General features: G+C 38.9%; 1 protein-coding gene across 4 annotated transcripts in view; it reads left to right on the plus strand.

Moving 5' to 3' along the window:
- Nucleotides 1-27,834, plus strand: part of ARAP3 (ArfGAP with RhoGAP domain, ankyrin repeat and PH domain 3) — a 120,697-nt gene that overhangs the window by 8,831 nt on the left and 84,032 nt on the right. For all 4 annotated transcript variants that reach the window (XM_039326042.1, XM_039326041.1, XM_039326039.1 and 1 more), the window contains exons 3-10: nt 1,857-1,918; nt 12,927-12,997; nt 13,490-13,563; nt 16,026-16,298; nt 17,038-17,107; nt 18,371-18,491; nt 18,741-18,931; nt 19,277-19,383. In XM_039326042.1, the coding sequence (XP_039181976.1) occupies nt 1,857-1,918; nt 12,927-12,997; nt 13,490-13,563; nt 16,026-16,298; nt 17,038-17,107; nt 18,371-18,491; nt 18,741-18,931; nt 19,277-19,383 (969 nt within the window). The remainder of the gene's footprint in view (nt 1-1,856; nt 1,919-12,926; nt 12,998-13,489; nt 13,564-16,025; nt 16,299-17,037; nt 17,108-18,370; nt 18,492-18,740; nt 18,932-19,276; nt 19,384-27,834) is intronic.

Genomic DNA, 27,834 nt, shown 5'->3' on the forward strand with positions numbered 1-27,834 from the left:
AATTTGATTCAAATAATATTATATTTACATTGTGCCAAATACACTTGTTGTTCTGTTTTGTTTATTATTTTTGCCATGATACATTTTTTAATATGTATTTAGCCAATATGGTGTTAAAGTTTTTACATCTCCTGATAAAAATTTTACTTATGCCCAATTTTTGTGGCAATTGTGTAAGTTGAGGTCTACTAGCAATTACTGGCTAGTTTTGGCTGTAACACACACCTTTCTCCATTAAAGTTGTTGGCCACTGCTTTCTGTAGCTATTTTGTTTTGCATTGCTGCTAGACTAACATGACACCTAGCTTCCTCAGGCAGCCACTTACATAAGTACTTAGACAGTGATTTCCAAGGAAGCAACAGATGGAAACTTAAAGAGAGATCCAACCTAGAATAAAGGAGAAATTTCTTATGAGTGAGAACAATCCATTAAATGGCTTGCCTCTAGAAGTTATGAGTGCTCTATCACTGGAGTTTTTAAGAAGTGTTTGGATGGCCATTTGTCTGCATTAGTATAGGGTTTCCTGCCTGAGCAGGAGGTTGGACTAGAAGACCTCCAAAGTCCTTTCCAACTCTGTTAATCTATAATTCTGTATTCAGCTTCCTCTCTAATTGTACCAAAACATGCAGTATATCTCCCATATCACGTAGTATTCCAATGGGACAATATCAGCAGAATCTCTAAAAAAATAACAGCAACCTCACTTCATTGCTGCTTCAGTTGCATGCTATTGACCTTAAAAGCAGTTTTTTTAAAAAAAATGGAAGAGAACTCAGGTGGCCCTGTCTCTGTGTTATCTCCTGTTTCATCCTGTGCTCATTTATTACATCACCAACTTATCAGCTTGGTTTATTTTTGGACAACTCTCTATTGCTCTCTTGGAATAATGCTAGATATGTATTCCAAACCATTCCAAGTAAAACCTCACTACCACACAGTACCTCTATCCCAGTGGTATGTCCTTGAACAACTTGAAAGCTGGCATAGGACACTTGTTTTGCTTTCCATATGATTATGAAATGATCAAAACAGCTATAAAAGCTTCTATTGAAAGAAGAGCCTCAATTCTCTGATTCTCAGGTTCCCATCATCCATTGCACCATAAAGTTAAGAAGAGTAATTTCTTGTTGTTTTTTTTGCCATGCAGCAGGAAAGTTGATGGGAGAAGAAATAAAAGCATTAATTACTGACTCTATCTTGTCTCACCTTAAAACTGTAAGGATAGTATCGCTTGTTACTGAATAAGAATGGATTACCTATTTTTGTGTCATCTTGTAGACTGGAGGACAGTGTAGTTATTGAATAAGCCCGAATTTAAATTTAAAATTTAGTTCACCCTGCAAGAAAGCCTAAGCTAATTAAAATTGCTTTTCAGGAAAATGGTTCTTCCATGAATATAGGTAGTCCTCGTTTATGACCACAGTTGAACCCAAAATTTCTGTTGCTAAGCGAGACATTTGCTAAGTGAGTTTTGTCCCATTTACAACCTTTCTTGACACAGTTGTTAAGTGAATCATTGCAGTTGTTAAGTTAGTAATATGGTTGTTAAGTGAATCTGGCTTCCCCTTTGACTTTGCTTGTCAGAAGGTCACAAAAGGGGATCACATGACCCCGGGACACTGCAACTGTCATAAATATGAGTCAGTTGCCAAACACCCAAATTTTGATCACATGGCCATGGGAATGGTGCAATGGTTGTAAGTGTGAAAAACAATCATGTCACTTTTTTCAGTACCATTGTAACTTTGAATGGTCACTAAATGAAGTGTTGTAAGTCAAGGACTACCTGCATAACCAATAGCAGAGAGCAGGATGACTATAAATCTAAAATAAAATCTTTTCTCTCTTTTCTTAGCTCCCTGGAACAGTTGTGCTTGAATTCACAACATTCATCTGAAGGACCTCTCAGCTATTCAAGTGAGTGAAGCTTGTAGCTCTCTTGGACAATAATGGGAAGGGGCAGGATAAAGAAGATTTTTCATCTAACATTGTAAACTCTGCTTCTTGTTTTTCTTAGCTAATATAACACAAAAATGGGTAAAAGAATGGGATCAATAGAAAAGGATGGTTTATAAGTCTTCTAAAACTAGATTCTCCTGATAATCCATAACATAAAACTACAAAGAACTACAAAAAGTACAGAAAATTGCCTTAAAAGAGACAGCTTGTTAAGTTAAACCCACAGCTCAGTGCAGGAGTGCAGATGAAAGCATCCCAGAGAAGAACTATCTAACTTTTGCTTGAGCATACAAGTGTACTACTAATCCTCAGAATACTAGTTGTGAATAGAATTGTCCCTAAGCTTCCTGCTGTAAAGTACAATGTGACATAACTGCACTGGTTAGCAATGGCAATTCTGGCAGCACTGGTTACCATTATTAAGCAAGGAATGCATAGGTCAGTGGTGGCAAACCTATGACACAGGTGCCAGAGGTGGCACTTGGAGCCCTCTCTGTGGACACACATGCTGTTGCCCCAGCCTTGCCTCCCCCCTCGTGACCCCCTCCTCTCCAGTAGCCCCCCTGAAGGAGAGTCTCCCCTGAGCGTGGCCCACGTGGAGCAGCACAACCAAGAACATGGCAGCCAGGCAGCGTAGACAAGAATCTGTCCTCACACCCCATCATGCACAATTGATGCTGCAGGGCATGGGCAGAGGGCGTGACCATCATAGCACTGCTTGGCTGCCTGGGCAATCTGTGGCGGGCCTTGGAGGCGGTGAGTGGCCCTGCGGGCAGGCGGGATGGGGGATGGGGCGGAATGGGGGCAGGGCAGGGGTGGAGCAGGGGCAGGGCCAGTTTTTGGGCACTCGGTCCCTAAAAGGTTCACCATCACTGGTATAGGTCATTAAGCAAGAACCTCACGTAATTGTAACTTCTGATTTCCTTATGGACTTTATTTGTAGAAGCCACAGGGAGCATTGGAAATTAAAGTCATTTGACCACAGCTTACTGCAACAATATAACTGTAAACTGGATATCAGGCATTCAGATTATCATCATATGACTGCAAGGATTTTATGATGGATAGAACTCTGAGGACCAATTATAAGTCCCTAGTTCAGCACTGTCACAAGTTTGAATGGTTGCTGAATGAGTGAACATAATTCGAAGACCACATGTATATACCAAAAAGGAGTCTAACCACTTCTTTGACTGATTGGTTACAGGTAGCCCTTAATGTTTGACCAGTCACTTAGGAACCGGTGGCAGCTACCCCAAAAAGGTACTTACGGCCCAGTTCCGAAGTTTGACAGACTCATGGCCATGTGATTACATGACTGCATTTATGGCCATTTGCAACATTGTGCCTGTGATTTATGACATTTTTGCTGAAAATCTGCCTTTATTTCCAGTTTTTGGCAAAAATAAAGAACAACAGGCTTGCTTAACAATCATAGCGTTTGCTTAATAACTGTTGCAAAAAAGGTCGGTAATGTGATAACCCACTTTAGGCTGACATGATGTATGACCATAATTGGCAGAATCCATTATGATTCTAAGTCAAGGACTATTTGTATATCATTTTACTCTTAGGATTTTATTTCTAAAATTGAGTTGTAATTTGTCTTCCAATAACTTCAATCCATTATTTTATATCATCAAATGGAATGGAGGACAGGTCTTGACCTTCTCTGTGATTCTGTATTTAAAGAGCACTATAATATCACTCTATTCTTCTTAGGGCTAAGCATTTCCAGTTCCTTCACTATTTCTTACACAAGTTAGTTTCAAATCCCTGATTGTTGTCATTGCTATCTTCTGAATTTTCTTAAAGTGAGATGCCAGAACTAAACATGGTGCATTAGGTGGGAATCTGTCTCTGATTACACTTATATATTTCATATGAATCCTGTGTACTTACAGAACAGAAATGGCAGGGACCTTGGGGGTCTTCTAGTCCAACTCCCTGCACAAGCAGGAGACCTTATGCCATTCTGGGCAAATAGCTGTCCAATATTCCACATATCATCTTACCAAGGCCTTATAAAGCAGTGTAACACTTCACATGATCTTGATTCTATCCTTCTGTTAATGCAGCCTAGGATTGCATTGGCTTTTTTGGTGGCTGCAGCACACTGCTGTCTCATATTTAACTGGTTGTCCACTAGGACTGCAAAATCCCTCTTGCAGTTACTGCTATTGAGCTAGGTTCCACCTATTCTATACCTGTACATTTGATACACTTCTTGCCGAAGTGTAAAACCTTACTTTTCTCATCATTTAATTTTATTTTGTTAGATAGGGCCTAGTGTTCAACTCTATCGAGAACTATCTGGATCTTGAGCCTCTCTTCTGAGGTGTTGGCTATTACTGCTAGCTTGGTGTCATCTGCAAAGTTGATGAGTTCCCCTTTTATTCCCTCATCTAAATCATTTATGAAGCTATTGAAGAGTATAGGACCTAAGATAGAGCCTTGGGCTACCCAACTGCATAGTTCCCTCAATCTAGACACAGTTTCATTAAGGACTACACATTGAGTGCAGTTGGTCAGCCAGTTACCCACATTTTTCAATATTGCCAAGTAGTAGGTTGTAGTATAGTTTATCAAATGCCTTACTGAAGTCCAAGCAAATTATTTCCACAGCACTTTACTGGTCCACCAAAGTTGTTTGTCAAAGAATGAAATAAGATTTGTCTGGCAAGTTTTGTTTTTGACAAACCCAAGTTGGATTGTGGTTATTACTTTGTTTGCTTCTAGATGTTTGCAGATTTGTTGCTTATCTTTTCCAGACTCTTCCCAGGTATAGCTTCCTGGATCCATTTTTTTCCTTTTTTTGAAAATGGGAATTGCATCAGCTCTTTTCCTGTCCTATGGTAGTTCCCTGGTGCTCCAGAATCTTTTGAAAGATATGGTTCAGTTGTTCTGAGATTATGTCTGCCAGCTCCTTCAGAATTCTGGGATGTAATCCATCTGGTTGTGGTGATTTGAATTCATCTTTGGTGGACAGGTGTTCTCTTACTACTTCCTTGCCTATTTTAATTTTATGATTCTGTTTTTGGTAGGTTGGGCTATTTTTTTTCCTTTTGTGGGAAGACAGATGCAAAGAATGAATTAAGCAACTCTGCCTTTTCCTTGCTTCCCATCACTGATACTTTTCATCTTTCAGTTTATCAGAGAGTTCTCTATGAAACATGCTGGTTTATTCTTGCATTTCTTATTTTTCTTTTTCAGCAATATTGTGGTGGACTGGCTTTTATAATCACATTTTTCAGAGTTTCCCAAGCTTCTTGAGTTGTTTTTCCCTTTAATAATTCATCCATGGAATCCTTCCCAATCTCTCTCTATGTTTGTTGAAATCAGCTCTTTTAAAGTCTAAGACACTAGTTTGATTTTGTTCTATTGCTTGTATCTGCATTATATTGAATTCCAATATGGCATGGTTACTCTCCTCCAAAGTTCCAGAAACTTCAACCCTCTCTATCATTTCATCTCTGTTAGTAAGAATTAAGTTCAGTATTGATGACCCTCTAGTTCCCACCTCTATTTTTTGCATGACAAATTGTCAGTTAGACTCATAAGGAACCTGTTCAATCTTCCACTTGATGCAGAGTTTGTTTCCCAGTTGATGTCAGATAGCTAATGTTTCCCATTACAGTAGTGGTGTCTCCTATATACGTTAATTCACTGATTAGTAAAAAGTTCATCTTTTTCTTCTGCTTAGGTGGATGGCCTGTACTATATACCATCTTTCCCTGAAAATAAGACCCATCCATAAAATAAGCCCTAGCCTGATTTTTTTGTGTGTGGCTAATATAAGCCCTAACCCCAAAATAAGCCCTGGTTAAGAGCCCGCCTACTCTGTCCCACAGTCTGGTTGATTGCTGCCATTATGGGGCAGGAGAGCACGCATTGCACCAGTGCCACCGCCACAAAATGAGGTGAGGCAGATGGAGGTGGAGCTGCCCTACATGCCCTGCACTCACTTACCTCACTTACCTCAGGGCCCCTGCAGCCAGGCCATTTCCTGATCGGCAACCTCCTCTGCCCATTCAATGACCCAGCTGCCTGCCCACCTCTTCCTTTTCACTCCTCTCCCAAGCCGAATTGCCATGCTACATAGGATAGGCAGGGGAGAAACTTCCTAACCCTAGTCCAGACCCCTGCTCAAGCGGGAGAACCTATATTATTTCAGACAAGTGACTATCTAGTCTCTTCTTAAAAACCTCCAGTGATGGAGCACCCACGATTTCTGAAGGCAAGCTTTTCCACTGGTTAATTGTCCTCACTGTTTGGAAGTTTCTTCTTAATTCCAGGTTGCTTCTCTCTTTAATCAGTTTCCAACCATTGTTTCTTGTCCTGCCCTCTGGTGCTTTGGAGAATAGTATGACCCCCTCTTCTTTGTGGCAGCCCCTCAAATACTGGAATACTGCTATTATGTCACCCCTATTTCTTCTTTTCTTTTCTTTTTAAAATATGTTTTATTGATTTTTAACATACACCTTAATATTTGGTAAACATTGTGTTGTCTGAGTTAGTATTTAAAAAACAATCAATAACAATTAATTTCTATAATACTATATTCTATATAATAACTTTACTTAATTTCCTCTTCTTCCAATAATATTCTCTTTAGCCAACCTTAAATTAATGCAGTTCTTATTTAAATAAATGACCATTAATGTAAACATTTTTCTCATGTTTCTGCAAATAATAACCACATCAGTATAAAGCTTTTTTCATTGATCATTTGATTGCCTCATCATAAATCCTGTTTACATTCTTATTGAAATTTGTTTTCCCTACAGTATTCAAAACATTCTTATTGGTTAAGATTTTTTCAAAATTAGTTACACTTAAATATTTAAATCTTTTTTCTCATAGAAGCCATCATATTTTTACATTTCTCATATCTTAAAAGAAAATAAGAGCAAAAAAAAGACAAAACAAAGAAAACATTTATTTTATATAAACCATCCCAACATTTTTACTATAAATGCCGGCGTACAAGGCGACCCGGCGTATAAGACGACCCCCGTCTTTATAGCCGGGCCGCATTCCTAGAACGTCGTCTTAAACACCGGAAACTACCAGTATTTCCGGTGTATAAGACGACTCGGCGTATAAGACAACCCCCATCTTTGGCGCCGATTTCAGCACTCACGGAAGTCGCCTTATACGCCAGCATTTACGGTATATTTCTCATGTAAAAAAAAAATCAAACACAAAAGAAAAAGGAAAGAAGGCATGCTATTATTACTTTAGGGGCTCATCCCTCTTAAACTAATCTTCATTTATATTCAAAATTTTTCTATTTCTTTAACCATATTCAAACAAATGTTTAATTTTTAAATACTCCCTCTGGTAAGTCCCATCATCTAATTTCTTGATTCTCACTTTAGCGTTGTTGTTTTTTTGCCCAACATCTTTCCTGTTCAATATTCTTTGATGAGTCAAAGAGTCTTCCCATAATCTTATAAATCTTCTTGCAAATACAAAAGACAAAACAGGTAAGATGTTTTTATAGGAAGGTTTCTCACCTTCATATTCATTGAAAATCTTTTCCTTTTTGTCTTTCTTGATTTTATTTATTTATTTTATTTATACTATCAAGATTTTGTAGTTCTCCTGGCAAAATCCATTTTACCAAATCTTTTTTTGTGTCCTCAAACTTATTTTGTAATCTTAAAGTGTAGTTTGTCTTTTCAATGTCCAGAGTTCCCTGTAATTTTTTTCCATCTGGGTTAAATCGTATTTCCTAGTATTGTTAAATTCCATCTTGAAATCTCTCTTCTCTGTCTCGTAATCAGTTGTCTGTTTTCTCTGCTCACTCTCTATTTTTATTTTCTGAGAATTTTTATGTTGTAAATTATGTAAAGTCCCAGTCCCTTACTTAAACTTGAGATTCCATATCAATCTAATCAGATAACCCAAGTGGAGATTTCTTGATCAAGCAGCACTTTATTAAGCAGCAAATTAAGCAGCTGGGTGGCCAACAATCTGGAACGCTAGCAGAGTCACATCCAGAAGTGCCACGCATTAGAAAGTTGGTAGCATTGCTTTATAAACTTTGTTAGCCAATGAAAATCAGACAACAGAGCCATTACATCATAAGAAAGACATCAATCATTCCTGTACACTCCTTTATTCTCTCCTTCAGTATATCACATCCATGTACATGTTTCCCAAGATGGCATGAAATTTCTCATTCTTTCATTCATGCAAACAGCACTCCCCACCTCCCCCTAATTCCAGAATGTTTGTTTCTATTTACCAAATTTCTCCTCCTACCTTCACTGGGACAAGATGGAAATCTCCTTAAACATTCAGGGCTCAGACAAACTTAGGTCTGTTGGGCTGGCCAATTTAAAAGTCACCAGACACAAAAGGTCTGGGAGCACTCTTGACCTTATCTTTTGGCCACACCAGTTTTCATGGATGTCATGCCTGAAGGTTGTGAGTTACAATGGAACTCATCCACAAGGAGTTTTAATGAAAAACAATCTTGAAAAAAAGAGTTTCAAGTTTTTCAAGTCCCTGTTCGGTTCATCAGAAACGTGAGGTTCCAGTCCCTTACTTAAACTTGAGATACTATATCAATCTAATCAGATAACCCAAGCGGAGACTTCTTGATAAAGTAGCACTTTATTTGATCAAATTAAGCAGCTGGGTGGCCAACAATCTGGAACGCTGGCAGAGTTATGTCCAGAAGTGCCACACATTAGCAAGTTGGTAGCATTGCTTTATAAACTTTGTTAGCCAATGAAAATCAGACAACAGAGCCATTACATCATAAGAAAGACATCAATCATTCCTGTACACTCCCTTATTCCCTCCTTCAGTATATCATATCCATGTACATGTTTCCCAAGCTTGCATGAAATTTCTCTGGTGCAAAAGCTGATTGCAAAAGGCAAGAAAGCAACAGTTAGACTAAACGATTTCTCTTTGTTCCAGTTAAATTGGAGATGTATTCATTTATGTTTTCAAGTTTATGTTTAATTTCCTTGTGGTTTGAGATTATTGTTGTTTCGATTAGTTGCAACATAGCATAGATCTCCTTCTGTAGTAGAGGAGCTGTTGTAATATTTTCATCCACCACTAGATGTCAGCACCAATTCTTTCAGTAATAAATACTTATTTACTTCTGTTTTGATGTTATAAAAGGAAAATCTTAACAGATTCCACCAATTTCAAACTTATCCAAATTAAGTCTTATATTCTTTTTATTTCAATATTTCTATTCCCCCTGAAAGGTTTAATTTGCTGCTTCCATCTGCAGGAGGGTGGGGCAAAAGTCCCCTTCCTTCTCACTTTTGGAGGGTTTTTGCTTCTTGGGTTTTTTTTTTCTTCCAGTTTCCAAATAGAGAGAAAATTGCTGTTCTTACCCAGTTCCAAACACGTTGTTTAGTTTTGTAGTATGGCAACCAAAACTGATTGCAGGAACACTTGATGATGTCCTTTCTCCAGTGTCTGCATGATTTCTTCCAGGGGGAAGATATGAAATTAATTGCTCAGCTCCAGTCGGGCTTCACCGGACTGAGCTATACTAGACATCAGGAACAATGGTTGTTCTTTTCTTCTATGAGTGATATGTTGCCATCAGTCTGTCTTTAAAGGTTCATGTACAGTTTCTTTCTTCTGATAGTTGTTAGTTCCTTATTGTGTTCAGTTTGGATACAGTCTTCTTCCTCTGGTTGGAGTTTCTTGTTTTGTAGGTTGAGTCTCAGAGTGGCTAGAGTTGCCTCTACACCTTCTACTTTTTCTTCAAGTAATTAACTCAGTTTACATTTGGTAGATGTGTAATTTTGGTCCACTATCCCAGAGATTTTCAACCTTTTCACAGATTGTAAAAATCTGTGATAAAGTACAGGTAGTCCTCGAATTACAACAGTAGTGATGTTCAAAGTTACAACAACATTGAAAAAAGTGACTTATGACCATTTTTCACACTTATGACTTTTGCAGCATCCCCAGGGTCATGTGATTTGCATTTTTGGAGAAGATCCACACAGCCTTAAAAGCAGAGTGGCGGGAAGATATTTGTGATGAGGGAGGGAGAAAAACAAGTAAGAAACGCAGGTGGGGAAGGGGCGCCCTCCGGGAGGAATGAAGAAAGGCAGCATCCCCTGAAGGAGACAAGCAAATGGCCCTCACCCACTTCACACACTCGTGGACTCCAGTGGAGGCAACGCCGTGAGTGACGTAAGAGTCCACCAGTGGTGGGATTCAGCCAGTTTGCACCAATTCAGTAGAAGCAGTAGCTAAATTTTGTTGAGTTCGGAAAACCAGCTGAACCCATGCTGCTTCTGGAAGGCCACGGAGGCCTGGGTGGAAATCTCCCAGTGTCAAGCCCTCCAGGCTTGACATGAACAGATGGGGGGAGGGCAAGAATGGCATGCAGGGTGGAGGAGGATGGCAGCAGCCAGCACCAACAAGCCCACCTGCTTCCAGCCTGCTGGACTCCCTCAGCCGCTGAGCAGCTGACAAGCCAGGCATGTGTCTGCTGTGGTCCTGGCGGAGTCCGTTGGTCGCCAAGCAGCTAACGAGCTGCTGGCTAGCCGATAGGCCGGAGAGGGCCGGTAGAGCTGCTGCCGAACAGCTGATGGGCCAATGGACAGCTGATGCAGCAGCTGGGTCCAGATTTGAGGACCGCCAAACAGCTGGGGGTCGGAGGCTGATGGAGCGGCCGGAAGCTGGCTGGGGTGAGGACATGCGAAGTGGAAAGGTGTCTGTGCATTACAGCTGACAGTTTAAGCCTGCACGTCCAGATGTTGGTTAGGTGGGCAGGGATGGGGTTGATTAGCATATGTGTATATAAAGTGCTGGGAGGCGGTTGCTCCCAGAATGGACTTTGATAGCAGAGTATCCTTGTAACTGCATGCCAGAGATTCCTGAACTAAACTGACAACCACTTGTGAACTTGACAGCTCCATGTCTTTCTTGCCAGGGGTGAGGTGAGGATCTTTGACACCCAGGCCTAGAACGGCCCACCAGAAGTGCATTGATGTCACTTTTGGAAGTCCGTTCTAGGCCTGGGAGGCCTGGAGGAGGCCTCCCAGGCCTAGAACAGCCCAAGGGAAGTACATAGAAGGCCCGTCAGAAGTGCATTGATGTCAATTCCAGAAGTCCATTCTAGGCCTCGGAGGCCCAGGCCTGCATCCATGCAGAGAACCAGATGTTCAGGTATTTGAATCCCACCACTGGAGTCCATGTTACCTGTGCTACATTGCCGGTTTCAGCAGGCAGTGGTGCTCTTTCCTCAGCATGCAGAGAGGCTGGGCTGGGCGACGCTGAACCTGCCTGGGTGCCCACAGAGGAGGCGGCGAGTGCATGGTGCCTGGTGTTCCAGGTGATTGTTTTGCCCCACAGGCTGCACATGTTCTGAGTGCTTCCCTTTTACCCAGGATGCGAGGTGCCATGCACTCGCCACCTCCTCTGCATGCACCCAGGTAGGTTCAGCTTCTCACCAGCTTCACCTCGCTCAGCCCAGCCTCCACACGCGGTGAGGAGAGTGCACCGCTACCTGACGAAACCAGGCAGGCTGGGGTCAGGGTGTGTAGTTCAGGTAACATGGACTCTCATGCCACTTGCGGCGTCCCCACCCCCAGAGTCTATGGGTATGCGAAGTAGGCGAAGGCCATTTGCTGATCTCCTTCGGGGGATGCTGCCTTTCTTCATTCCTCCTGGAGGACATTCCTTCCCCAACTGCTTTCTTGCCTGTTCGTTGCTGCCACCTGTGTGTGCACCTGGCACAGATGACTGCCACAAAATTGTAGATTGGCTGTCAGCAGTCCTGTTTTTTATCCTCTCCTCTCTTGCCCCTTCTCCTCCTTCTTTTCTCTTCCGTGCAGCTCCAGCTGACTCCTCTTCCCAAGACTGCATCTTCTTTTTTCTCTCCCTCTCCTGCCCAAACTGCCTCCTTTTATATCCCTTCCTGTCTCCCCCCCCCTTTCTCTTCCGCGTGTGCCTATGTCTTGCTTTAGATAAAAATCAATCTGATCTCAGGCTGTTAGTTTCTATCCAAGACTGATGCAGTGCCCAAATCTTCACTTTCCATTGTTTCAGGTTTTCTTGAATAATACTTCTATCCTTCATTTGCTATATTCCAGTTATCAGAGTCATTTCACTATGTCTTCAACATACTATTAAATCATGTTTATCTTTCTGACTTTCAGAGATTTCAAACTCCTTTAGTGTATTTTTTTATTCTGTTAGTGTATAGAAAATGAAGGCCATTAGCTTTTAGAGCCAATGTTCTTTCTGAATTTTCATTGGTTCAATGGGTCCCCTTGTTAGTTTTGCTGTTCAAGCTTGTCATGTTTTGTCTGAATGCATTTTAGCAGTGCTTGTTATTCTGCAATGTAATAAAAGTAGGCAAATGATAAAACCTGCATCATTACATTATGTTGCAAACTCCACAACATTATCTACAGTATTTATCTCAAATGTCATAATGCAACGACATAAGACGTCATTGAAAATATGCTGGAGTTTTTATGTAATCTGCAAATGCTTTTGTTGTGAGATGCAATTCATCTCATTTCATCATCCAGGAAACTTAGAGCATAGTCCTGTGAACCAAAACTTTCCCTTCAATGTAATTTGCTGTGTTCTTTTTTTCCATTTTCCTTTCCTCAGAGAATTTTATGAGCAAATAATATAATATATATGGTGATCAAAATATTTAATTCATTTTTCATGGGAAAAAAGAGCAATAGCTCTTTTTTTTGAAACAACAGTACTAGAAGCAAGGAAGTTTTTCTAATTGCTAAAATAAAACTTCCCTACTTCCTGTGTGCCTATAGCCCAAAGTTCTTTCTGCTAAGAAGAGGTACATAAGAGACAGGTAGACAGGATTTTTTTTTTCTATTTTCCATTTCTGTTCTATCTAAATCAGATTCAAGCTAACTTCACTGAAGTGTCTTTTCATTACATTTTTATTTCTGAAGTGATCACTGCTTTTTCGAACTTTGTGTTTTATCAGATGCTGTTGACGACTTCATCAGCCCCTATTGTGAGAGTCTGTTTGGACATTGCTGGCCCACCCAGGGGCAGGTATGGATATCTTACTCTGTTTTTCTGTGTTCTTCCAGACATTTGCCTATCTCAGCATCGGCTGGTATGTGTGTGTGGATTGCGAGGAGGAAGCAGGAGAGAAGCAGATGCCTAACTTTGTATAAACTGATGAAATTAGGGTAGACTGTGAGTGCCAGATGATAAGCTGGAATTTAATGGATAGCTCAAAGAAAATGTCACCTGAGATTTCTAAAGCAGTAAGGAAAATTTAATACTCGTAATTATTAGGAGTCAAAAAAGTAAGGATCAATATGCTCCCAAAGCAATCATTATATACAACTAATAGGGAATGGCCGTGACTTCAGGCCCATTTTTTTTCTTCTTAGATGGAAATATAAAGATAATTTACACTCCAGTAAGAAAATTCCATTGGCATCAATTTATGTACAAAGAAAAAGAGTCAGAGTTGAGCATTTGGCTAAGAAAAATTGGTCATTGTTGCTTCTGCTGAACTATTATTTACTATTGTAGAATTCAGCAACTTCTGAATGCCAAGACTATGGAGATGTGCGAAAATATATAACAAACCAGAGCAAGGACCCAATGTAAGTAGTGTGTCTTCTTTTCTGCCTATACATGTTATGCACGATTCCTTCCCTTTAACATGCTATGTTAATATGCAATGCAATTGTTTGATATGCGATGCAAGCTTTATAGATCATCCAGATATCACAATCCAAGTTTTTAAACCATACTTCATCCATTTTTCCTTTAAACCTAGGAAGAAAGAACCAAATCAGAAAAGCAATTCTCAAGAGTATAGGTTATGAGGATTCTCAATGAAAAGGGGCTATGTCCTATACCCATAACATGGAATCTTTTTGTTTTAGAAAATAAATCAGTTAAATATTTCAGAAAATTCTTTCTGAACTTCTGATTTATAATTAGCAATTAGATTTTGCACTAAAATTGCAAAAGGATGTACACAATAAACAGATGTGCCATATAATAACTACAGGTAGTCCTCAACATATGACCACAACTGAGCCCAAAATTTATGTTGCTAAGTAAGAAATTTCTCATGTGAGTCTTGCCCCATTTTATGACCTTTCTTGCCACAGTTGTTAAGTGAATCCCTGCAGTTGTTAAGTTAGTAACCTGGTTGTTAAATGAATCTGGTTTCCCCATTGACTTTTCCTGTCAGAAGGTCACAAGAGATGATCACATAACCCCGGGACACTGCAACCATCATAAATGTGAGTCAGTTGTCAAGCATCCTAATGTAAGGGGGATGCTGCGATAGTTATAAGTCACTTTTTTCAGTGCTGTGATAACTAAGCAAACTGTTGTAAGTTGAGGACTATTCGTACATTTGTCCTCATAATTACAATTCTATTATGATAGAGGATGGGAGAAATATGCAGATGCTGGAGTGGGTAAAACAGGAAGGTAGAAGCTTCTTGTGTCTAATAGTATGAACAAGATAACACAATATATGGCAGATGACTATGGAACCTTAGTTTGGAAACCTTCAGTGAAAAAGAACTCAACATTTCAGTGGAACAGCACAGAAGAGGACAACAGAATTATTGGAATTTCAAAAATCTGCCTTACAAGAAAAAGCTCTGTTATTTGGAAACTTTAACAAAAATGGCAACTAAGGTGGATGACAAGATTAAGGTCTACAAAATCATATATGGCATAATGAAAGTGGGCAGGGATTTTTTTTTTATCAAAACATCTAGAGAAGTTGATTGGAAGAAGATTTAAAAGAGATGAAAGAAAACATCTCTTTTTGCTGGTGGAATTTATTATTATGGGGTCACTAATTTGGGTGGCTTTAAAAGGGACTGGAATATTTCATGAAGGACAGGACGGGACAAGGGCTACTCTTGAAAACTCAGGGTTACTACCTGACTGGGAGCAGCAGGGAGCAATGGCAGAATAAAGTATCTATTGGCCATTGTGAGAAGATGGAGAATTTACCTTGACTTTTTATGGTTATGGGGAAAAAAACCCTGACAATCTCTCATCCCTCTTTAATCAAATTATTTTTTCCTTCTTTTTTCCTTCTCCAAATATTTGCAACATGTGTTGCTGCCACAAGGAGAAGAAGAATAGGAAAACACATAAGGGGCCAATCTGGATCATCTTTATCCTCAGCAAGGCAAGAGGGTTCCTGTACTATAAATTGAAATAGTCTGTTTTGGGCAACCTTGTACCTATAGCAGTGTTTCCAACCTTGGCAACTTGAAGATGTGTGGACTTCAACTCCCAGAATTCCCCAGCCAACATGGGAGTGGAAGTCCATATGTCTTCAAGTTGCCAAGATAAAGAAACATTGGCCTAGAGAGCTGTGTTGCTTTGTAACAGTCTGCAATCAATTTCCAACCAATCTCTTTTGTTAGTGACAGAGCAGTCTGGCACTAGAGCAAGAATCCAGCAGAACAGAGAAAATGTGTGCAGCCTTCAGCTTCTTATTCCCACAAGCAAGATGCTAGTTTAGATGAATACTGAATCTACTGATCCAGACTATTCTATCCCATCATGTACTATCTGCACCCACTCAGTAGTGCCTTCTCTGTAACAGCAGTTAGGAAAAACTACAGAAAACACCAAAGCATTTAAATTCTGATATTTGGAGTAGCCACAGTACCGCACAGTCCATCTCAAGAGATAAGAGTAAAAAGCCAATAATGTATTGATCATGAATGATGAATATAGATGACTATACTCCACATGAAGCTCTTGGACTAGTCTAAAGCATCAAGAGAAATCAGGATGTCCATCAGCCAGATGAAGTAGCAGCTCACTCAGTTATAATATGTATTCAGCAATCTGGGCAATATAGAATCATAGAAGAGGACCTAACAGTGAGGACAATTAACCAGTGGAACATATATATTTACTATATACCTCACATAAATAGTATGTATCTTCAGAGTTAGGAATTATCTCTTTTGCTGGGAGTGCTTTTACTGGCCTCAAGTTACAGTAGGAGAGGGATTCGTATTTCTATCAGTTTCTGATTGATTAAACAAATCTGACATTCATCTTTCTGTGACAGAAATCCCAGGAGAGAAGATAAGAGTCCATCTGTTAAGAGGGAAACTGGTATCGTCAGCTGCATTGCTCAGAATGAGACTGAGGACTACTCTACCGTGGAAGCTTCAGCAGGCTTCAAAAGCTTCAACAGTTCCCCATTCAGGCTCTCTGATTCCACATATTCTGTTGAAAATTCAGACGATTTGACCATCTCTCCCTATGCCAGCTACACCTCTTTGTCAGAGCAGCCGCTCTCTGTTCTCAGTGGCTGGCTGGACAAGCTCTCTCCACAGGGGTAGGTGACTGACTGAAGGGACCCTATCTTTTGTTACTCCCCAACTTCTTTTTTTCAGTCTAAATATGTTTTTTATAAGAAAATTAGCCATTGCTATTTTTACATTATACATCATATTATAAAGTTTGTAATTCTGATCTAAGACTAATAAAGATACCATTGTAAGGTTTATTTTAAAAAAAATACATTAATATCTTTGCATGTGATTAAACAAATACTATTTGTAGAGTTGATCTTCTTCACTTATAGCTTTAAAAGCAGATACAGGCAGTCCTCGACGTACGACAGTTCATTTAGTGACCATTCAAAGTTACAATGGCACTGAAAAAAGTGACTTATTTGTCACACAACTGTTGCAACATCTTCATGGTCACACGATCAAAATTTGGATCCTTGGCAACTGGCTCATATTTATGATGGTTGTAGCATCCCGGGGTGATGTGATCCCCTTTTGTGACTTTCTGACAAGCAAAGTCAATGGGGAAGCCAGCTTCACTTTACAAGCATGTGACTAACAGTGATTCATTAACAACTATGGCAAGAAAGGTCATCAAATGGGGCAAAACTCACTTAACAAATGTCTCATGTAGTAACAGAAATTTTGGGCTCAACTGAGGTTGTAAATCTAGGACTACCTGTATAGCTGAGTCCCTTAATAAACATCAGTCCCTTAATAGTCATTGTCATGTCCCTAGTGAACAGTGCTGGATTTAATACAGTCTCCTTTCATTCTCCGTAGGAATTATGTTTTCCAAAGACGTTTCGTCAGATTTGATGGGAAAAACCTCATGTATTTTAACAACGAGAAGGTGGGAACAATATAACAGATATTAATGTTAAGCAATTACATGTGCTGGGGCATATAAAATGGAGTAGGTGGAAAATAAGTAGATTCTGGTTATTGAAAAAAGAAGATTGATCCTAATGAGAGAAATGGTATTGGAAAGTTGATCTAAATCAAGAATGTGAGTTACAGTTCTGCTATTTTTTTCAACGTGTCATATTTTCTTAGATGTGTGCTTCTTTTCTGAAGTCTTCCTCTTCTCATTATTCACTCCATTTACCCAGTATGGAATGGGTGTTAAGCTGGATTCTGACACTATGCTTCAATGTCTAGAATAACTTCATATCTTGAAAATAAATCTGACACAGACTTTCATTTAATTTGGAAACCATAGATTTCTACCATATTTATTTGTGATATTCAATTTTAGGTTTTTCTCTACATAAATTTCTAATATATAGCTTTACAGAATGTCTTAATTAGCATTTTATTAAATTGACAGTCTTATGCTATTATGGATAGATTTTATTGTAATTTATAATTCATTGTTTGATTCACATTGTGCTATCCGCTATTCCTGATAACTGTATTTTGTTTAGAGTTTTACAGCAATTTTCACATGTTTAAAATAATATACAGGTAGTCTTCGAGTTACAACCATAACTGAGTCCTGCTCAAGTTGTGATGGTCATAAAACAGGTCATCATATAACTGGACCCAATTTTGTGACCTTTTTGGCAGTTGTTAAGTGAATGCTGTGGTCATTAAGCATCTCCATTGTATACTATGGGGTGTTTTTTCCAGAAACTGGAAATAAACACTGGTTTCCAGAAAAAACATCAAACAAACATAGAAAAGCATTGTAAATCATGGTTACATGACCTCAAATGGCCATAAATGTGGGTCAGTGCTAAATGCCGAAACTGTGATCACATGATCGGGGGAGCGGACATTGGAACTTCAGAACTGGCTCATAAATAGCTTGTGAGGGAGGGTTTGTTGTAACTTTGAACTATTGCTAAATGGCTGGTCATAAGTCAAAGACTATCTGTAATAAACTCAGTTGTCAATAAAAAGTTAATAAAATATTGAAAAAAGTATAACTTTTATAATACTTGGAATTTCTTTTTTTAGTCACCAGTTCTGTTATTTTTATCCATATATATATATATATTTAAAATATTCAATGAAAAAATATTTTGAAAAGCCGGGTTAAGTTTGAGTAGGAAGAAAATTCTAAAAAAAAGAATGTATGAGCAAAAATCACAAACTGCCTGGGTTGTTGCAGGAACCGTATCCGAAAGGATTGATTCCTCTCTGTGTTATTGGCATGGTGCGCTCCATCAAGGACAACAAATTCCAAGTCATCACTAAACACAGGATTTTTGTCTTCCGAGCTGAAAGTGAAGGTAACAAATCTCATCCTGATCCCAACGTGCTTTTCTTCTCTTCTTACTACTTCTGTTTCTCTGTAGTGGGTCACTATTCTCCTTTTGCAAGCAGCACTTCTCTGTTTCTTATTACTCCCTTTTATTCTTCCGTTCTTCATTGGAAATGAGAAAATGTAGAAAGACGTGACTTTTTCTGTAGGTTTGTATATCAGAAGTCATTCTGATAAATATTTGTAACCTTCTTATCTTTTGTTATCATTTCTATAGCCCAGCAGCATGAATGGTGCAGCACTCTTCAGCAGAAAGTCACTGACAGGCAAAATCTTTGCCCTCCAACATGCCTCAATAGCAGCAGCACTCATTTCCAAAAGCGTGGCTATTTAGAACTCAAAGGCTATAAATCCAAACTGTTTGTAATTCTTATTCTGGGTGAGACATGGCTGTACAAAAGTGAGCAAGTAAGCATTTAAGGCTTTCAGTCTTAGGAAACTGACTAAAGTTTTTTTTAATTATTTCTTTATAAACACATTTCATATATTATAGTTTGTTTTCCCTACTTTGATAGATGAATGTTTCTTTAAGTGGGCCCAAGCAATAATGTCAGACTAAGACAAAAGCAGTCTCTATGAACAGTTGAAGCTGTTGGCAGTAAAAATTACTGGATCACAGCTCACAGTATCAATATTTATTCTATTATTTCCTTTATCAAAAAGAGAGGGCAGTTTTAAGTTAATCTTGTAAGTTTTGGATAACATTCTTCTGCTATACATACAAAGCAGTTCCTGTCCATATTTCATCCACAGTTCTTTAAAATGGGCATTGCTATCTGTCTGATTGAGATGCACCACTCTACTATCCGAGACGCTAAAGGCCGTAACTTTGAACTCATCACTCCATGCAAAATTTTCAGGTAACACAAACTGGTACTAAAAAGAAGTACATTCAACTGGCAAAGTGTTGCATGCTGAGCAGGGCTATCATTGGGGGTCTGCATAACTGGGCACTAGGGAAACTCTCTATTCACCCAAGAATCTCACTCAGGACGCCATTTTTTATGTTGCTTAGCAGCAGCAGAATTTTAAAAAATGAAGTACCAGTCTTCTATTAAACAGTGGACTATTACAAATAGTCTTCAGCTTATGACCACAGTTGATCCCCACATTTCTGTTGCTAAGTAAAGACATTTGTTAAATGAGTTTTGCCTCATTTTATGACCTTTCTTGTCACAGTTGTTAAGTGAATCACTCCAATTGTTAAGCTAGTCACATGGTCATTAAGGGAATCTGGCTTCTCTTTGACTTTGCTTGTCAGAAGGTCACAAAAGGGGATCACATGACCCTGGGACACTGCAACTGTCATAAATATGAGTCAGTTGCCAAGCATCCTAATTTTGATCACGTGACCATGGGTAGGCTGAACATAAATATGAGAAATGATCACAAGTCACTTTTTTCACTGCCTTTGTAACTTTGAACGGTCAGTAAACATAATGGTGTAGGTCAAGGACTACTTGTACTCTCACTAACATCACAGGAGCAAAAAGCATATCAGTTTGGGTGCTTTGGAGAAACAAGACAGTTCTGCTCCGATTAGGCATTTCTCTATTTTTTTTTTTAAAGTAAAATACCTCTAGAAGCCTAGCACTGATATAGTGGTTTCTGGGACAAAATCCTATTTCCAGTGAATAGAGATACCTGAAGAGAATATGGCTGCAAGCAACCTAGATTTTCTTGAAATGCAGGGGTTCTGATCCATATGCCTATCTCAGTGAGAAATGGGGTACTGTTCCAGAGACCATTATGTCATTTCAGAGGCCAATAGGGAAGTTCTTTGATGATTCTCAAAAGGATAAATCAACAATGTTCTTTTTAAAATATATATATATATTATTGAATTTTTAGAATGACCAGCTTTAGTGCTTAGAAAACAATGTGTTGTATGGGTTCATATATTTAACAACATTCAATAATAGTTAGTTTCTATACTTTCATAATCATAAGGTGACCAACTTTTTTACAATGAAAAGGAGGACACAAATAAATTGAAGAAAAAAATATCATAAATAAAAGAAACATTTTACTCATTGCAACAATAATACAGACAACTTGCATGTGCAAAGTTTGCCAGCCGGGTGTTTTGGCGCACTCAGCAGCAATTCCTATTGGCTTTCAAAAGCCAATAGCTGGAGTAGCACAGCTCATGCAAAAGTTGAAAACAAAACCCATCAAAAAAAGGTGCCGGAAGACCGTTCTGAGCATTCTATGAGGGGAAAAAAAAGCCCTGCAGATTAATCTTCAAATATCGAAAAGGAGGACATAAAGGAGGACACTTTTTGAGGGAGGACAGAACTTACAAAAGGAGGACTGTCCTCCCTAAAGGAGGACGGTTGGTCACGTTAAAAATCAGCATATGAACTAGAAATACCTTTCCTTGGTCCTCTCTTCTTCTAACAGTGTTCTCCTTTTAGCAACATTAAGCAAATATAGTTCTTAATACTATCCATGCATACAAATTTAAATATAAACATTTTTCTAATATTTAACAACAACATCAGTAAGTAACGTCTTTTCTAATCAGCTTATTTTACAGTTGCATTTGCAAAAGCTTATCTTATGTAAATCACTACAGGTCCTGTTTTCAGAACTATTATTTAAGCTTAGTTTCCCCTGAGTAATCAAGACATTTCTTGTCAGTTATAGTTTTTTTGGTTATATTTAAATATCTAAAATATCTCATATATTTAAATCATCCCAATATTTTTACATTTCCCATATCATAAAAAAAGAAAGAAAAAAATACTATACTACTTTTAAATCACATTTCTCTTACTGTAAAATCCCTTCATTTCCAAAATTTGACTATTCTTTTAATCATATTTAGACAAATGTTTGGTTATGATACTCCATCTGGTATGTCAAGTCATCTCTCTTAAGTCTGGTTCTCGCCTGTTCTTATTTAAGCTTAGGTTCCCCTCAGTATTCAGAACATTTCTTATCAGTTATAATTTTCTCCAAGTTGATTACATTTGAATATCCAAAATTTTGTGTTTCGGAATTCGAGGCTTTGAAACACATCGTAAAGCAAACTTCTTTATTTCTCCTTAACTCCACTCCAAGCAACAAGCAAACAGGCACGCAGGCCTTTTATAGTTTTCCAACACCCAGGCAGTCCAGCCAATAATAATCTTTCTTTCTTCGCGTCTTGCACATGCGCAGTGGTCCGGCGCCAGCCAGTCTGGTCCCGGGCAGCTTTTAGGTTGCCCGGGACCATTTGCAACATTTCTGGGCCTGCTGAGTTTCCGCATCAGGCCCAGGACACAACACAAAATATTTCATTCATTTAAATGATCTCATTATTTTTACATTTCCCATATCATAAAGAAATGCTATACTACTTATATATCACATTTCTCTTACTGTAAAACCCATTCATATACAAAATTTAACTATTCTTTTAACCACATTCAAACAAGTGTTTAGTCATGTAGTACTCCATCTGATAAGTCAAATCATCTGTCTTGAGTCTGGCTCTCGCCTTCTTCTCTTGCCTAGCAGCTTTCCAAGTCAGTGCATTCAGCTTGCCATGTGCTTCTTCCTGTATTTTTATAAGTATTAAAAATGGGAAAGTGCTTTTGAAGGTGCTTTTGTAAGGTGCTTTTGAGGGGGAGTTTTGCCCATTTATACTCGTTAAGAAGCTTCCACTTTTCTTCTCCCTCAATTTCTTTTTCCATTTTTTGCATATCAGTTTTTCTGCTTGTTTGGGTGCTTTGGAGAAACAAGAGAGCTGTGCTCAGGTTAGGCATTTCTCTAATTTTTTAAAAAAGTAAAATACCTCTAGAAGCCTAGGACAAAATCCTATTTCCAGTGGATAGAGATACCTGAAGAGAATATAGCTGCAAGCCCCTAGATTTTCTTGAAATGCAGAGGTTCTGATCCATATGCCTATCTCAGTGAGAAATGGGGTATTGTTCCCGAGACCATTATGTCATTTCAGAGGCCAATAGATAAGTTTTTGGGTGATTCTCAAAAGGATAAATCAACAAAGTTTTTATCCACCAGGATATTCATTCTACGTATTTCTCCCCAAGAGGAAAAAAAAAAAGCTTGCTCTGAATTCCTTGCCTAATCATAGGAAAATCCTCAAGAGAATATAATTCCATGGTCTACTCCCTCTGGCAAAACAATGGTTTATTTGACAGGGGGTAGGTAAGAAAGAGAAATGGAAAGAAATGAAGAAGGAAAAAGAAATAGAAAACAAGAATAGCAATGTAGAGAGAGTCCTTGACTTAACAATTGTGATAGACCCTGCCTATTATGGTCATAGGTCTTAGTGGTCATTAAGCAAGAAGCCCATGTGACCACCTTGCTTAATGACCACAATTCCTGCTCTCCCTGTTGTGGTCATTAAGTGGAGCATGGGATATCTCAGGGGTGGGAGTGACCCTGGGAGCCCTAAGCCTGCACTATAGCAACTCCTCAATTCACACAGGGCCTGCTCTGGGCCTCCCAGTGCCTTCCTCACCTCCTGAGGCATCCCATGCTCTGCTTCCCCACTGCACTGGATCCCTCAGGCCTTGGGCCTGCTTTCCATCCTACTGGGTCCCATGCCCTTCTCCCTATTCCTCATTATACTGTAGCTCAATCCACGTACTTTCTCTATAGATCTCCTTCAGGGAGTAGCTGATCCATTGCACAGTCTTTCTATACAGAGGCCATGTGATGTGTTCTTGGAAACAGGCACCACATTAGGAGCGACCACAATTGATTGGGGTTACTTTGAAATGGCACCCAGTTGCAGCACAGCACCATGGGACCACCATACTTTATAGGAGTGGATTGGCTGGCTCTCTTTCCCAAAAGTGATCTCTGGGGTAGCAAGCAGGCCTAATGTTTGCAGGGAATCAGTGGGGCAGGATGGGAGAAGATGTATGGGAGGACTACTACAATGTATTGTGGTCGGTTCACAATGAGATTACCAGGGGCACAAATTTTGTTCAGTGGACTGCAGAAGTACTACCGTGACCAAAACCTGGGTAAGTTCCTTGGTTCAGTGCTACTGTAATTTTAAACAGTCACTGAATGAATGATCATGAGTCAAGGACTATCTGTATGAGTGAAATTCTAAAAAACCAGCCTGTGACAGTGGCATTCCTGCTGCTGGTTTCTGCATAAGAAAGAGCAGAAGTATTGCTTTACTTATCTTAGCATTCACCAGTGCATCAGTTAAACTGTTGACTTTTTGCATCAAAATTGCTCAAATTATGTTCGATTTCTGCCGATGATTCTGCATTTAGTTGGATTATAAGAACAACCAACTCCTTCTGAGGTCAGTAAAATGAGGACCCAGATTGTTGGGGATAATATGCTGATTTTGTAAGCTGCTCAGAGAGTGCTGTAAAGCACTATGGGGCAGTATATAAATCTAAGTACTATTGCTAATGCAATTGCTACTAGTTGACCCCCTATCCTGACACCCCAATCCTTCTCTTTGAAAGGCTAATGCAGGGGTGTGAAACTGCCAGCCTGTGAGCCAGTTGCATCATACAGAGGCCACACCCACCCCAGCTCCAGCAATGCAAAAAAAGTTGCGATATGTTGTGACAGGTCATGTGACACAGCGAGTTTGACACTTTTGGACTAGTGCATTGGATCTACCCTCAGACCTCTCTCCAGATGCAAGTTCAGAGGAAGAGGGTGAATTTGAGTCTGCAGAGGAAAGTCAAGTATTGGTCAGGATTGGGGCTCAGAGAATGCTAGCCTGAAAGAGAAGCCTCAGCTGGGTCGATTGGAGGAGCCACAGACTGGCAAGCCACATCTGTAGCAGCAAGTTGGCCAGGAGGCTCCAGGTGAGGACCGTGATCAGATGCTGTCCGTTAGCAATGAGGAGGAGGTAGACACTTAGAGCAGAGAGGAGACAGGCACAATCCGAGTCATATAGACCAGGGGTTCCCAACCCCCGGTCCATGGACCGGCACTTGGCCACGGCATGCCAGAAACCAGTCTGCGCAAACAAGCATAACCCCATCCATGGGATGCAGGCAGTACATGAAACCACGCCCTCTTCAGTCCACAGAAAAACCTCTCTCCATGGAACCGGTCCCTGGTGCTCAAAAGGTTGGGGACCTCTGAGCTAGACTACTCATGAGGATACAACTTTGGTTCATGAAGGGCTGTACCTGTATTGCATACTTAATCCTTCCTGAGGACTTGAGTGTTGCTGGAGCAACATGCTCAGTTCTGTGCTTTGTATGCTGGTGCCTTGTATCCTGGCCTGTTTGACTCCTGGACTGCTTTCCTGGACTTTGTATGTGCTCATTGGACCCGTTACTCTTGCTGTTCTAAGCTTGGAATCTGGACCTGCACAATGAAGGTGCTTTCTGAGGACCTATTTAGGGGGTTTAAATAAACACCTGTAGAACTCTTGCCATGTGTGCATGTTTGTGTGGGGAGTGGAGCAGCACAGCTAGACAAATTTAGTCCCGTTCAACATACAGTTTAGTCTCTGGACCCCATATCATCTTTATTGCTCTTGTCTTCATACTTTCTAGAGTCTCGGCATCTTTTTTATATCATGTTGACCAGAACTGGATGCAGTATTCCAAGTATGGCCACACTAGTGCAGTTTAAAGTGATGCTATCATGTTTTGTGATCTTGAAACTATTCCTCTGTTTAAGCAACCTACAGCTACAATGCTTTCTTGGCAGTTGCAGCATACCTAAATCCCTTTCACAGTTTCTATTGAGCCAGGTACTGCCTATTCTATACCTGTGTATTTGCTTGTTTCTGCCTAAATGCAGAAGCTTAACTTTTCTCACCACTGAATTGCATTTTGTTGGATAGGGCCTAATGCTCAAGTCTACCAAGATCCTTTTGAATCTTGAGCCTATCATCCAAAATGGTAGCAATTCTCCCCAACTAGGTATCATCTTTAAATTTGACGGCTTCCCTTCTATCTCCTCATCTAGATCATTAATGAAGATATTGAAGAGCACTGGCCCCAAAGCAGAACCTTGATACCCCACTGCATGTTTATCTCCATGTAGATGTAGTTATATTGAGGACTATCCCCTGTGTATAGGATAGATAGATAGATAGATAGATAGATAGATAGATAGATAGATAGATATGGATATAGATATAGATATAGATATATTCTTTAAGATATGAATCTCAGATATATTCATATTCAAAAAACTAAAACATAGATCACCGAGACTGAAGAATTTATTTAAAAACTTAGCTTTTGTCAGATGCTGACAAAAGCTAAGTTTTTAGAATTGAGAGACTATTGGCGTGAACGTAATCAAGAAGAAAAGGATTTTACGTTTTTCTCAGATAGACACCAATCTTTCTCAAGAATTGATTTCTTTTTGATCACAACAGATTTATACAACAGGGTGAAGAATGTAAAAATTTTTCCTAGGACATTGTCCGATCATAGTCCAGTTTGGATGGAACTGTTTGTAGAGAAGGAAGATAGGAGATCCTGGAGGGTGAATGAGAATTTATTTAAACAAGAAAAAAATGTTCATAAATTAAAGGAATGTTTAAAGGAATATTTTACTTTAAATATGAACAAGGGAACATCAATGTCAATGGTCTGGGATGCAAGTAAAGCTTTTATGCGTGGTATTTTGATAAAAATGAATAATTTGCATAGACAGAAACAGACTCAGAAACGGAAAGACTTGGAAGAGGAGATTAAATTAAAAGAGAAACTTTTAATTTCAAATCCCTTAGATGAAAAGGTTAAAGGAGCTTTAAAATTGTTAAAAACACAATTTAACATGCTGATGGCTGATCAAGCTGCAACTAATTTGCTATTTATGAAACAAAATACATTTTGTAATGCTAATAAACCAGGGAGATGGTTGGCTTATCAGTTAAGAAAAAAACAGAAACAGAGGAATATAGATAAAATAAATTATAATGGTAAATTGGTTTATCAGAAAGAATTGATTAAGAAATCTTTTTTAGAATACTATCAAAAATTATATAAGGGTACTAATATTCAAATTACAGATATAAATAATTATTTAGGCAAAGTTAACTTTCCTAAATTAACAGAAGATCAGGAAAAAAAGATTAACGGTTTAATTACTAAGGAAGAAATTGTTACAGCTATTAAACAATTGAAATTGGGCAAAGCGCCGGGTACGGATGGGTTGACATCTATTTATTATAAAGCTTTAGTAGAAGAGATGATTCAACCGTTGTGTGAACTGTTTAATAATTTATTACAGGGGTTAGAGATCCCTCCATCCTGGCGTAATGCATTTATATCATTGATTCCAAAAGATAGTCAAGATCTTACTTTGCCTAAAAATTATAGGCCTATATCTCTTTTAAATGTGGATTATAAAATTTTTGCAAAAATTTTAGCTAACAGGCTTATGGGGATCTTGCAGCAGTTTATACATAGGGATCAATCGGGTTTTATAACTGGAAGGTATATGAAGAATAACGTTAGACAAATTATTAATTTATTAGAGTATTTAGAAAAGAATAACCAAGTCTCTGCAGGCCTGATATTTTTGGATGCTGAAAAAGCCTTTGACCAAGTGAATTGGCAGTTTATGCTGTGTTTAATCAAGGAGATGAATTTTGGACAAAATATATTACAAGTATTATCCAATATATATCAAAAACAGACTGCTCAAATTATTGTAAATGGGGGTTTGTCAGAGGCTTTTGTAATAGAAAAAGGAACAAGACAGGGATGCCCGTTGTCTCCGTTATTGTTTGTTTTAACACTGGAAATTTTGTTGATTAAAATTCGGGAGTCTCAAGAAATAAAAGGAATAGAAATTAATAAAAAAGAATATAAATTAAGAGCCTTTGCAGATGACTTGGTTGTTACTTTGTCTCAACCTGTTTCTTCGGTGGTGAAATTATTACAATTGATTCAACAATATGGACGTGTTTCTGGCTTTAAAATTAATAATAATAAGACCAAAATATTAGCTAAAAACATGACTAATGGTGATAAACAGGCTCTAGTTAACTTAACAGACTTTGAAATTGTTGATAAGGTAAAATATTTGGGGGTTACATTATCTGCTTCTAATGTAAAATTGTATAAAAATAATTATGAAAAGCTGTGGATGGAGGTACAGAAGGATTTAAAAAACTGGAATAATTTACAGTTATCCCTTATGGGCAGAATTGCAGTTATTAAAATGAATGTCCTGCCAAAGTTTATTTTTTTGTTTCAAATGTTACCTATCTTAAAGAACGAACGTAATTTAGATGAATGGCAAAAAGGTATTAATAAATTTGTTTGGGCAGGGAAAAAACCAAGGGTGAAACTTAAAATAATGCAAGATTTTCGTGAGAGAGGTGGACTCAAGGTACCAAATAT

This window comes from Crotalus tigris, unplaced genomic scaffold (assembly GCF_016545835.1).
Source record: "Crotalus tigris isolate CLP2741 ecotype Arizona unplaced genomic scaffold, ASM1654583v1 scf7180000024339.11422700, whole genome shotgun sequence".
NCBI classification, from domain to species: domain Eukaryota; kingdom Metazoa; phylum Chordata; class Lepidosauria; order Squamata; family Viperidae; genus Crotalus; species Crotalus tigris.